Genomic DNA, 11,768 nt, shown 5'->3' with positions numbered 1-11,768 from the left:
GCGATGATGATGATGACGAGGACAAGGTAGATCCTGAAATTAGAGAAATGATAGCAAATAATAGAAATGCTAAAATAATTACTCCAATTGTTAATTCAATGAGAATTGATGCAATTGTCAAAGGTGGATTTGGAGTTTCTCGAGCGTAAATATTATTCTTATCTAAAATTTTGATAAAAAATTACAATCATTTTTTTAATAATTAAATTATTAATTGTATTTAGAAAAGCTGAAACTATTTTATATGATAGTAAACTACGAATAAATGGTTACAAAGTACCAAAAAAAGGTTTACAAGTAAGTAATATTATATTTATATTTTAATTATCAAAAGTATTTGTTTTATTTAAACTGAATATATATTACAGATTGGAATTGATGATGTGATTGACTTGATTCAGGGACCAAGTCCAAAGAATCCAGATTTTCTTGTTGTAACAAGAATCAAGATACTCGATGCAAACACTCATGAAAACATGTACAAAGTCAAAATGTTGAGAGAAAAAAATTTAGTAATTGAAAATTATGAAGACTCTTGGAACCCAGTAGCTGATGAGTAATGAGCTTTCTCCAACATCATAATAGACTGTAAATAAAAAACAAACAAAAATAAAACAAACATTATAATTAAAATTAAAGGTAAATTATGTTAAGTAACTTACTTGACGAACAATTCTTTTTTTTTCTATTTTTTTGAGTTTTTTAATGACACTATCAATGTCATGATAATTTAATGATATTTCATTTAAAATTAATTGTTTATCAGTGTCTTCAACAAATGGTAATAATGCAGCAGCAAAATGAGGTTGTTGAGCACGAAAACATGAATGAATAATATCAAAAAATTTAAGTTTATTAACAACTGGACATGTATGTAGTAATCTGTTTCAATACATGAATCAATTAAATTTTGTTGATATTTTGAATCAATTGTATTAAATGATTCAGATATAATAATTTGCGATGCATCAATATAACCAGAATAATTAACAATACGATCCATTGTTGTACCAATCATAATTAATGTTTTTTAGCTTTTAATTAATGATAATTTAACCATTTTTAATAATGTTAAATTTAACAGTTCATAATTATCAATATGATAATCAATAAATAATTGTGGTACAAGTCTTAATGATCTTGAACAACAATATTGATTACTAATAAGTACTTGTATTAATTTTTCTTTAGAGCATGAATCAAAACCACTAATTGAATAACCAATTCCAAGACGTTGTAAATCAGTTAAGTATTGTAATGATTTAAGATATTCATTCATTGTTGATGAATTAATTTTTGATAATTCTTGAATTGTATTTTCATCAGTTATTGATTGTACAACACGTAATGCACGATATCTAACACCAGGACAATGAAAATCTTCAGTAAGTCCCATTGTTATTAAATGACCAATAAACTGTTCATGATCACCACAACTAATTATATAACATGCACGTAATAAATTATCATCAAATGTAAATGTATCAATTAATGATGATGATGTATCATCTTGACAAATACCAGCAACAGTTATACTATCATTTTTTATTTCACCAGTATCTGGCTGTAACCATTCTTCAAGTAATTCTAATCTTATTTTAACAAGATTAATATTAAATACTTTTCCTAAATCATTAACTGATGAATTAATATCTGGACGATTTTTAGTTGCACATCTATAACGTTCTGGTATTGTTTTATCATAATACAATGCTCGTACAAGTTGTTCTGGATAATCAACAAGATTTAAATATTTATCATCACCAAGACCATAGGTATGTAATATATGTTTTGATGTATATTTACGATATTTATTTTCAATTTTAATACGTTTATCATTATCAATATCAATTGTACCTTCTGGTAAATTATTAATATATGAAAAACATTCTTTAGCTGCTTCAACTTGATCAGCACCTGGTGGCATATAATTTACAGCATAATACAATGCTGCTGTTGCGTGAGTATATGATTCTGGTATTTTCATACAATTTATACATTTTTAATATCTTTAATAGTCCACTATTACGTGGATATATTGACCATGTATTTATATTATTAATATCAATTGTTTTGATGCACCATCGACACCAGCTTTAATTGCATTAGAACATATATTATAATACTGGTATATTTAATACGTGATATTGTTAACCATTTATCATAATTTTTAAATTTATTTCAGATTGTATTAATTTAAAATGTGTGAATTTTGGTAAATATGGTAAACGCCATTTTGATATTTTGGTAATGGTTGATTTTCTTGATTAAAATTTGACCATTCATCAATTTCAATTTTTGTTGGTTCACTAATACGTATATAACTTTTTAAAAATAATAAATAACTTGTTGTATCAATTTTTTTTTCATCTGATAAATCATAAATTATTAAAAATATTTCATAATGATAATAATTAATTTTTTTTAATATATCAAAAAAAAATTTTTTAATATCAATTTCAGTTGTTAATTTATTAACAATTTTTTTACATTGATATGTTAAATTTTTAACATCATTATCATCAATTATTGGCTCTTTTTGACCATTTTGATTATTTATTATATATTTTGGTTCCCATGAGCATAGTAATGATTCAAGATATGCTAAATAAACATCATCACGTACAAAACCAAAGCTTAAACAATAATCATTAAGTGTATCAATAATATTATTTTCATTTGATGACATTATTCTTCTTAATATATCATGTTTAATATCAACATCATTACTCATTATTTCTCTGTATGTTATTTTATAATTTGCCAATCTTTTTGCCCATTCATATCGTATTTTCATCATATTAAATTCTTCCATTTGTTGATAATTTTTCGTTAAACGACAATACTCATAGCCTAAATCTTTAATAATACGATCACGTTTATAATCAGCTTGATGTAATTTTGATATTAAACCAAGTGTTTTTAATGAATTATCATGTGGTATCATAAGCAAACAAACAAGACCCAGTTGTACATCAAAATTAATACTTACAATTACTTTTTTAAGCATCATTATAACACAATGATTTAATACATCATGTATATCTTGTATTATATCATCAATGCTTGGTACAAGTGATGATAAAATAATTGATATATTTGTTATTATTTTTAATAAAGCAAAATCATGATGTTCATTTTGTATTGCTTGAGCATTTATTGATATTTTTTTACTTAAATCTTTGATAATATTTATTTCATTTATTGAATATTGTAAATTATAATCAATTTTATTTTTATAATGATTTATAATTATAAATAAATCACTTAAGAGAGGAAGTAATATATTACCTGGTGATATTGATGCATCTTTATAAATTTTATACAAATACCAATTTTTAGTTGTTGCTGTTAATTGTAAATTTTCTTGTTTTTCTTTTTCTTTTTCTTCATCATAATCATCATCATCAACAAGCTGTCCAACAGCTTCATTATAAGCATCAATTTGTAAATTACATAATAATCCATTTTCCAATTCATTTAATTTACAATATGCTATATTTTTTGATGACATTTTTTTTAATGATTTTGATAAATTTAAATTATTTTATGTTTTTTTTAATATTTCAATACATATTTTATTAAATTCTTTAAATTCATTAGTTAATTCATAATTATTTAATTTTTTTAAAATTATGTATTTTAATATATATGGATTATTTTTAATTTTATAAAAATAATAAATTCCAGTTAATTTTGATATGTCAAGAAGATTTGTTAATCTACATATTTTTTTATAAATAATATCTAAATTTTTATCATCAAAATTTGTATCATCAATTTTTTCAATCCAGTTTTCAAATATTTCATCTTTATTTATGTAATAATCATTGATATTAATAAATATATCAAATTCTTTTCTTAATTTATATAGAATACGTAAAATTGGAATTAATTTTATTGTATCATTCCATTCAATTGAACGATGATTATCATTTAAATGTTTGATTAAACGATTTTCAATTGTTCCCAATATTTCTATATAATTATCAATTGATTCATCAACAAAATGAGGATTTAATAAACAATTTAATTTTGTATTTAATACATTAATAATATGTTCACAAATATAAATACAAATATCACTTGGTACACTGTCAATAATATTAATTGATAAATCAATATTACCTTGTGTTAAATGATAATTAACACATTCAGAAAAAACATTGAATCTTGTTGTATTATTCATTTTAGTTAATTCAATAATATCATCAATCATTGTTGATCTATTTTGTTTAATAATATATGAAAAAAATCTTGATGATAAACCAATATGTGCATATCTATATTTTTTTAATATTAATTTAACAACAACTGAATTACTTTCTATACGAATTTTAGCAACAAGTGGATGATCATAATTGTAACTTTTTTCAGCAAGTAATTTAACTTCATCACTCCATGGTACTGGTGCTCTTTTTAATACTTCAAGTGTTTGTTGTAAACGATTTTGTATATTATGAATATAATTTATAACAATACTTAAACGTTTATCCCATGGTGCCTTTTCCCATAACCACCAACCTTTTGAATTTTTTAATATATTTTGTACATATGATGATAATACATGATCATTTTTTAATGAATTATTTAACATATAAACATGTAAAAAATTATCTAATAAATTTGGTAATTCATTTATGTTAACTTTATTTAATAATAAATGTATAACATCTGTTGAATTACCAAGATATGTATGAAGTGGTAAAAATATTTTATAATTTGTTTTTAAATCACGTAAATCTTTCATTGCTTGTATGAGTAACATGAGTCTTTGTAATTGTGAATTCTTATTTGTATATTCCTGATGAAATTGATAATAAATATTATTTTCTTCAAATTGTAATATATTTATAAAACCATTAGCAAATTCAAGACCAATATCTGGCCATAAATCACGATGATATTTTTCCAATGTTTTAGTTTTTTTATAGCCCCAATTAATTATTTCTGATAGACCATTTGGTATTAATGATGTTACTGATGGAATAAAATGTATAAGCCATGGCCATAATTCATCAGGACTAAGATTTTCTGGTATTGCAGCAAGTATATCAATTATTGTTTCACTTGTAACAATTGATGCAATACTTGACATGTGTCTTGTCCATATTAATGATGCTGAATTTAATTCACTATTTGATAAATATTCCATACATTCTTTTAGTAAATTTTCACGTGAAAATTTTATCCATTCATCAGTTGATGTTTCATTTATAACATCAGCTTTATGTATCATTTCAAATGTCTCTAATTTTCTAAGTGTATCACTTACAGTAGCAAGAAGTTGTGAAAGATTTTCATTTAGTTTATCTTGAATATTTTTATCATTAACATAATCAACTATTCTTTGTCTTGAATAAACCAAAAGTTTTCTTGTATCTTTGTAATCCTTTGTCATTGCATTATTACAACATTCATATATAAATTTAACATCTTTAATTTTATCAAGTGTTGTCATAAATATATCAACATCAATTTTTTCACTTGACTGTAATCTTGGTCTTAATTTTTCCATCAACATCATTGCCTCAGCATGATAAACAATTTCACAATCAAGATTAAATTTCAATGCAAAATCTAATGCTTCATTAAATTTATATTTTCTTAATAATCTTTGTAAACGTAATTCTGGTATACTCTCTTCAATTGCTTTAATTCTAATTAAATCAACATATTCATTTGTTGTTTTAATACCCTCTAAAAATAATAAATTTTCATTATCAGTTTTATTATTAATAATATCAACAAGATATGTTGTATTTTCAACGACAATTGTAAATTTAATTTTAAAATCTGGAAATGATAATAAATGTAATTTTTTTTTATTTGTGATATCATCTGGTTTCATTAATATTAAAATATGATATGGACCCTCTAAATCTTCTTTAATACTAATAAAATCATCAATACAATTTTTCCATATTTTTCTTGATAACAATGTTTGTAAACAAAGAATATTTAAACTACCATCCATTCTAAGACAAATTGCTGATTGATAATTATTAAAAAATTGTATTTTTTTAAATTTATAATTTAAATTAGACATATTGGATGTTATATTTTTTGGTAATATTGTTAATTTATCACCAAATGTTATATTTAAATAATTATCTGTTGAATGATTATTTCTTGATATAGCACCATTTAATTTTGATAGTTCACAAATAAATTTTATATCAATTTCATGATGATGATTATCATCATCATTGATACTTTGATCATTTAAATAATTATTATCAATATTAATTATTTTAAACATTTTACCATCTTTTGTAATTATTGTAAGATCATTATTTTCATGAGTTTCATGCAGTACCAGTTGTATAATATATTCACTTTGATATTTATCAATAAAATCAATGTTAAATATTTGTCTACCACCCATTGATAAATTAAAAGCATGAAGTTCACCATTTTCAATACCAACATATATAAATTGTCCATCTGATGACAAACAATATGCTGTCACAATTGATTCAAAGCCAAGAATTGTTATGATATCTTGACATGATTCATCAGAAAATATTGTTATTGTTTTATCAACAGCAATACACATCATTGAATGCCAAAATGATGCTATTACTCTTGGATTATTAATAATATCATTTTTATTATCTGGTTGTATTGTTGCACGAGTACATGCTTCATAAATTGCTCCATCATTTTCAGCAACAGTTCTAGCACCAAAATTAACTGTTTCATCTTCGGAATCAAAACCAGATAATACTTTTGTCCACATTGCCATTGTTCACTTTATAATATGTATTTAACTATTTAACAATAATTAAAACATGCTTTGACAAGCATTTGGAGCAAGATTTTTTTGATGTGGTGCATGTGCATCCAATATTTGTTGACTGTTGTTGTCAAAAAAAAATACGTTTGAAGGGAAAATGGTTTAAATTATTATTAACTATAATGACTTGGCTCTGAGGGTAAGTAAAATTTCTTTTTAACCTACTTATATAAATAAATAATAATAATTATTATTAATTAATTGTTAATAATAAATAATAATTGGCAGTTAATTGAAATAATTAAAAACAACAATTTTAAAAAATCTGAAACTATTTTTATTGTTAAAAAAATAAAAAGTTACAAGAGTATTTTAAATATATAAAATCTGTAGAGAATAAAATTTTAATTTGTAAAAACATTATACAAAAATCAATTTGTAATTAGGTTTTCATAATATATTATTATTTACTTAAAACTGGTTGAGTTGACCGAAGTTAATGATAATTTTTAATCACTTAATTTGTTTCTTCCTCTGATGATAAATCTTCTTCCTGAGACTTGTTGATTTTTTTAGCTGGATATTTATTGTTGAGTTTATCAATAATTGGAATTACAATAGCTGGATGTTTACTCATTTTTAATGTATCAATAATTTTAAAATATTGTTCATTTTCATCGTAACCAGACGATTCAAATAATAGTGTACTTGCAAAGAGTAGAATATTTTTATCATCATTTAAAATAAGTTTCTCAATAATATCTAATTTATTGAGAGACACATTTTTCATATGATTTTTAAAGTGTCGAACAATTGTAGGCATTAGCTCACTGGAATAAATTTCAACCAATGATGGAATAAGCTGGACAAGCTTTTTGGATATTTCATCAGTTGAGTATTTTTCTTTATCATCAAATACAGCAATGTAGATCAAAACCAAGTATGAAGTTCCAAGTTGTTCTGGTTTTAAAACTGTCAACAAGGTATCAAGCACAATCTTGGCAGTTTTTACTTTAACATCTTGTTGTATACAACAATTAATATTTTTTATTAATATGCAAACCCACAAGTTGACTGGATATGCATTTGGATCATAATTAAAATGAACATTCCAGTATGTCTTAATAGCATTTAAAATCAAATCAGTTAAAAAGTTTAATCTTGACTGGAGCTTGTCATCTGCCTCACCAAGATATTGGCTGATTACATATTGATGAATACTACCACACAAAGAGTAATCTGGTCTTGAAAAATTAGCGAAATAATTTTTCAATATATGTTGATGGAATTCTTCTGATAAAGATGAACAATAGCTCAAAATACCAGTTACATATCCTTGACTTTTGTTGACAAATTCATTGTCTGTTTTTTCCATTCTTTTAATTGTCTCAAGCAACAGTGAAACATAACGTTCAACAAAATTAACAGAGACTTTATTTACTTCAAATATATTATCAAAATAATAATCTTCAAGCTTGACATCAGTGATACATTTTTGTATCAAGCTCCAACTTTGTGAAGATGGTGCATCAGTAAATAATTTAGATATAAATTGATACAAAACTTGACGAATTGATATATGTTTTTCTTTATCCCAGAGATACATCATCATCTCTTGAATTTGATCATAACTGGCTACTTCACAGAATAATCTGATACCATGTTTTTTAACAGATACTTTTTTATTTACAAGAGTCTTGGAAAATGATGTAACTTTATCAACAGGAACACGACGACCAACATTGTTTAAAGTATTGATAGCTTTGTGAACATAATCACCTTCACAAAATTGAAGAATTGGTGAAAATGATACTGGTGGATTGACAATATTCAATGACCATAATATTGAACAATTAAATGTATATTCTTCTTTTGTTTTGTTGTCTTTTAAATCAAGTATTTTTGATTCTGGTATAAATGATGTAAATAATTTTTCATATGATGAACCATCATATAAGACAGCAAGAACATAAAGATTTTTATAAACATCAGTATTTTCTTTATTTTCCAGCTCTTTAAGACATTTATTTGCAAATATTATTGGTAAATCTTGATGCCATCTAGCATAACTAAGAAAACGACGAGCAAGATTATGTCTTTTAATTTTATTTTTACATTCATCAAAATATCCATTCCAATTTTGTATAATTTTTTCTGGTGTTTTTTGCAATAATTTAATGACATTTGAATCATTAAATTCAATTTTTTCAGGTGTTTTTGTTTGATCAAACCAGGCAAGATAAAGATCATTTTCTCCTTGTCTTAAATACATATCAACTAGATTTTTTTCCCAAGCAAAATTTCCATCAGTTTTTCGTGTTACAATTGATTTAACAGCTTCAAACAATTTTGGATAATTTCTTATGCTCAATTTTTCCAGCTGAATTTTAGACTTGGCATTTCTTTTATTGAAATCATACATACTTCTCAACATACTATTAATTGTTGATGGTGATTTATCAAGCTCATCTTCCATGCATAATTGTGTTATAAATTCAATCAAGCATTTTCTTTCATATTCCGGGTAATCATGAAGAATATTTAATCTTTCTGAATTATTAATCTCAATGTAAAGCTTAATATATTCACTGATATCTTCATTACGTTTTAATTGTGAGTAAATTAAATCACAAATTAAAACTGAACTTACTTCTGGACGTAGCTTAAGTTTTTCTTTGATGTTTAAATATTTTAAAAATTTATCAACAACAATTAAATGCTCTTTTGGCAAATTTTTAACATCAAAATCATCACTTAGTCTATGTAAAAGTCTTGGAATTATATAATATTCTTCATTTTTGTGTCGCATGAATAGATATTCCAATACCTTAAGAAGAGCATCATGATCTTTGTTGACACTACATGTGTACATTAATTTTTGTAAATTTTGACCACGTACAGTACTATCTGATGTTTTTGATATTTTTTCAGTAATTATTGGAATTGATTCATCTGTTGGCAAGTAGCATACCCATGCACATTCAATATCACTTGGTTCAAATGATTTATCTGTTTTTTCTAATTTTCTTCTTGCAATTTTAATTCTTTGCTCAGGTTTTAATAAACGTAACAGTTGAGGTGTTATAAAATCATCACAATCCAATAAATTTTTTCCATAAAGATCCTCAAATGTTGACAGCATAAGATTTAATTTTTCTTCTTCTGGATAGTATTTTAAATATTCATAGAATGTGTTAAAAGAAAATTCTTCATATTTTTCAGGAAATAGTTGTTTATAAAATTGTTTAAATTCCAATTTAGTTAGCTTTTTTGTTATTTGTTCAATGCTCATAATATCTATAAATAACTTTGCATTTTCTAATAAAGCACTACGTTGATTTTTAAATAAAAATTCTGATTTTTTGTTTGTCAGATCAATTGATAAATAGCCTTTCATTGTTTTGATAATATCAACAAAACTGTCAGCATGATTTTTAAGTAACTTTGGTAAAAATTTAATGTATTTAAATGGTTTATTTTTCAATAATTCAATAACATAAGTTGGAAAACGAGGATAAATAATTTCAAGCTCACTAATACTGAGTGATTCGTTCCATTCACTGGTGATTTTACGAAAAAAGCTTTCTCCACAAGCAAAACCAAGAGGTCTAACTGTTTTTTCATCATACTGCTCTTTTAATTCATTGTAAAATTCTTCAGCAACACTTTGTTTATTCGACAACATTAAATATTTTCCCAAGTTCCTGATAATTTTAATGCGAACAGTCAATGAGACATAAGGAAATACATGATTCTTGAAATATTGGCTATTTGTAATGTCTTTGTTACTGCCATCAAAGAACCACCTGACTTTAAGTGCACGATCATTGATGAGGGCATCATCAGATTTCAGTCCAGCCAAAATACCATCAGGTTGGTGAAGAATTTTAGCCACCTCAAGACTAACAATTGGTACAAGACACTCTGGAAGTTCAGCTGAACTTTTAACCTCTACATTTTTTATACCATTATCATCAATATCCATTGTATCATCAATGAGTTTCTTGGCAATGCAATTAAGTGCTTGATATTTTTCACCAGGTGTCTTGCCTGGTATTTGTTGGATCGCCTTGAGATATGGTGAATCCATTTCGTACATTGTAATGTTGTTGACGATATCGTCACACAATGCCTGATAAATATATTAATTTTCAATTAATTTAATGCTTATTTATAAATTTTGTATTAAGTTAAATTTTTTATTTACCTTTTATTTTTTTATAATTAAAAATCGAAATCAATAAGATGACAAACTCAATTCGTTACACAAACTTTGTTTACCAATGAGTAATTATTAATGACGCATCATGACGATGACACCGTGACACAGTACACACCCAAATTTACAGATTAATAATATTATTTGATATTTTGATATTATTGTTATCATCTAAAATAACGGTTCCTAAAATGGTGACGCTTAATATTCGGCAATAATGATAATAATGAGATAAATTAGAACTTAGCCTAGACTAATTTTGACTACTTTTAACACAGGAATTTTAAATTGTCAGTATTAGCAATTTTTCAATTTTTTCAATTATTTTTTTAAATATATTATATAAATAATAATTAAAATTAAATTAGAATTGTTTTTTTATTTAATGGGTTTTTTTTTTTTCTTTTTAAATATTTCGCGGTATATTTTTAACTGTCATGGCGTTTCTGGACAAAAAAAAAAAAGAGAAAAAGAGAGAAAGAGAGAGAGAGAGAACAGCAGTGTAAACGTAACCATTCCAATTTAGGGCTTTTTTCCTCCACTGGCGGCGCTTGTAAAGCTTTTGTGTGTGCATATATATTACTAGTATATAATAGTTATTACTAATAATTGGCAATTGTTGGCAATTAATTGAAATAATTAAAAACAACAATTTTAAAAAATCTGAAACTATTTTTATTGTTAAAAAAATAGAAAGTTATACAAGAATATTTTAAAATACCTATATATAAAAGCTCCACAAGCGCCACTGGTGGATGAAAAAAGCCCTAAATTGTAATGTCCTGTGCAAGAAGCAGAGGTCTCTAGTCT

At 24.6% G+C, this 11,768-nt stretch overlaps 3 protein-coding genes across 3 annotated transcripts; 1 reads left to right on the top strand and 2 right to left on the bottom strand.

Annotated features, from left to right (window-relative positions):
• The first annotated feature begins 7 nt into the window (after positions 1–7).
• LOC122854580 (mitochondrial transcription rescue factor 1) lies at positions 8–664 on the top strand. Its single transcript, XM_044155382.1, has 3 exons — positions 8–145; positions 225–297; positions 369–664. Exons 1-3 carry the CDS (start codon positions 48–50, stop codon positions 558–560), a joined length of 363 nt encoding a protein of 120 aa, XP_044011317.1. The 5' UTR covers positions 8–47; the 3' UTR covers positions 561–664.
• On the bottom strand, positions 645–6,065 carry LOC122853729 (kinetochore-associated protein 1-like). The gene is made up of 4 exons (XM_044154146.1): positions 4,129–6,065; positions 2,513–3,147; positions 1,075–1,996; positions 645–862 (listed from the first exon to the last, which is right to left on the bottom strand). The coding sequence occupies exons 1-4, from the start codon at positions 6,047–6,049 to the stop codon at positions 645–647; spliced, it is 3,696 nt and encodes a 1,231-aa protein (XP_044010081.1). The 5' UTR covers positions 6,050–6,065.
• Positions 6,066–7,053: 988 nt separating this feature from the next.
• LOC122854579 lies at positions 7,054–11,175 on the bottom strand. The gene is made up of 2 exons (XM_044155381.1): positions 10,947–11,175; positions 7,054–10,871 (listed from the first exon to the last, which is right to left on the bottom strand). The coding sequence occupies exon 2, from the start codon at positions 10,836–10,838 to the stop codon at positions 7,257–7,259; it is 3,582 nt and encodes a 1,193-aa protein (XP_044011316.1). The 5' UTR covers positions 10,839–10,871; positions 10,947–11,175; the 3' UTR covers positions 7,054–7,256.
• Between the last annotated feature and the right edge of the window lie 593 nt (positions 11,176–11,768).

The sequence above is a fragment of the Aphidius gifuensis genome, linkage group LG4 (genome assembly GCF_014905175.1).
Source record: "Aphidius gifuensis isolate YNYX2018 linkage group LG4, ASM1490517v1, whole genome shotgun sequence".
Lineage (NCBI taxonomy): Eukaryota > Metazoa > Arthropoda > Insecta > Hymenoptera > Braconidae > Aphidius > Aphidius gifuensis.
This window is presented reverse-complemented; position numbering and strand designations above follow the sequence as displayed.

Coding starts and splice junctions, on each gene's coding strand:
- LOC122854580 (XM_044155382.1), top strand. CDS start 48: ATGATAGCAAATAATAGAAATGCTAAAATAATTACTCCAATTGTTAAT. Junction 146..224: donor GGATTTGGAGTTTCTCGAGC/GTAAATATTATT, acceptor AATTGTATTTAG/AAAAGCTGAAACTATTTTAT. Junction 298..368: donor TACCAAAAAAAGGTTTACAA/GTAAGTAATATT, acceptor TATATATTACAG/ATTGGAATTGATGATGTGAT.
- LOC122853729 (XM_044154146.1), bottom strand. CDS start 6,049: ATGTCTAATTTAAATTATAAATTTAAAAAAATACAATTTTTTAATAAT. Junction 1,997..2,512: donor CAATAATTGATGATAATGAT/GTTAAAAATTTA, acceptor TATTAAAAATGT/ATAAATTGTATGAAAATACC. Junction 863..1,074: donor TAATTATGAACTGTTAAATT/TAACATTATTAA, acceptor ATACATGTCCAG/TTGTTAATAAACTTAAATTT.
- LOC122854579 (XM_044155381.1), bottom strand. CDS start 10,838: ATGTACGAAATGGATTCACCATATCTCAAGGCGATCCAACAAATACCA.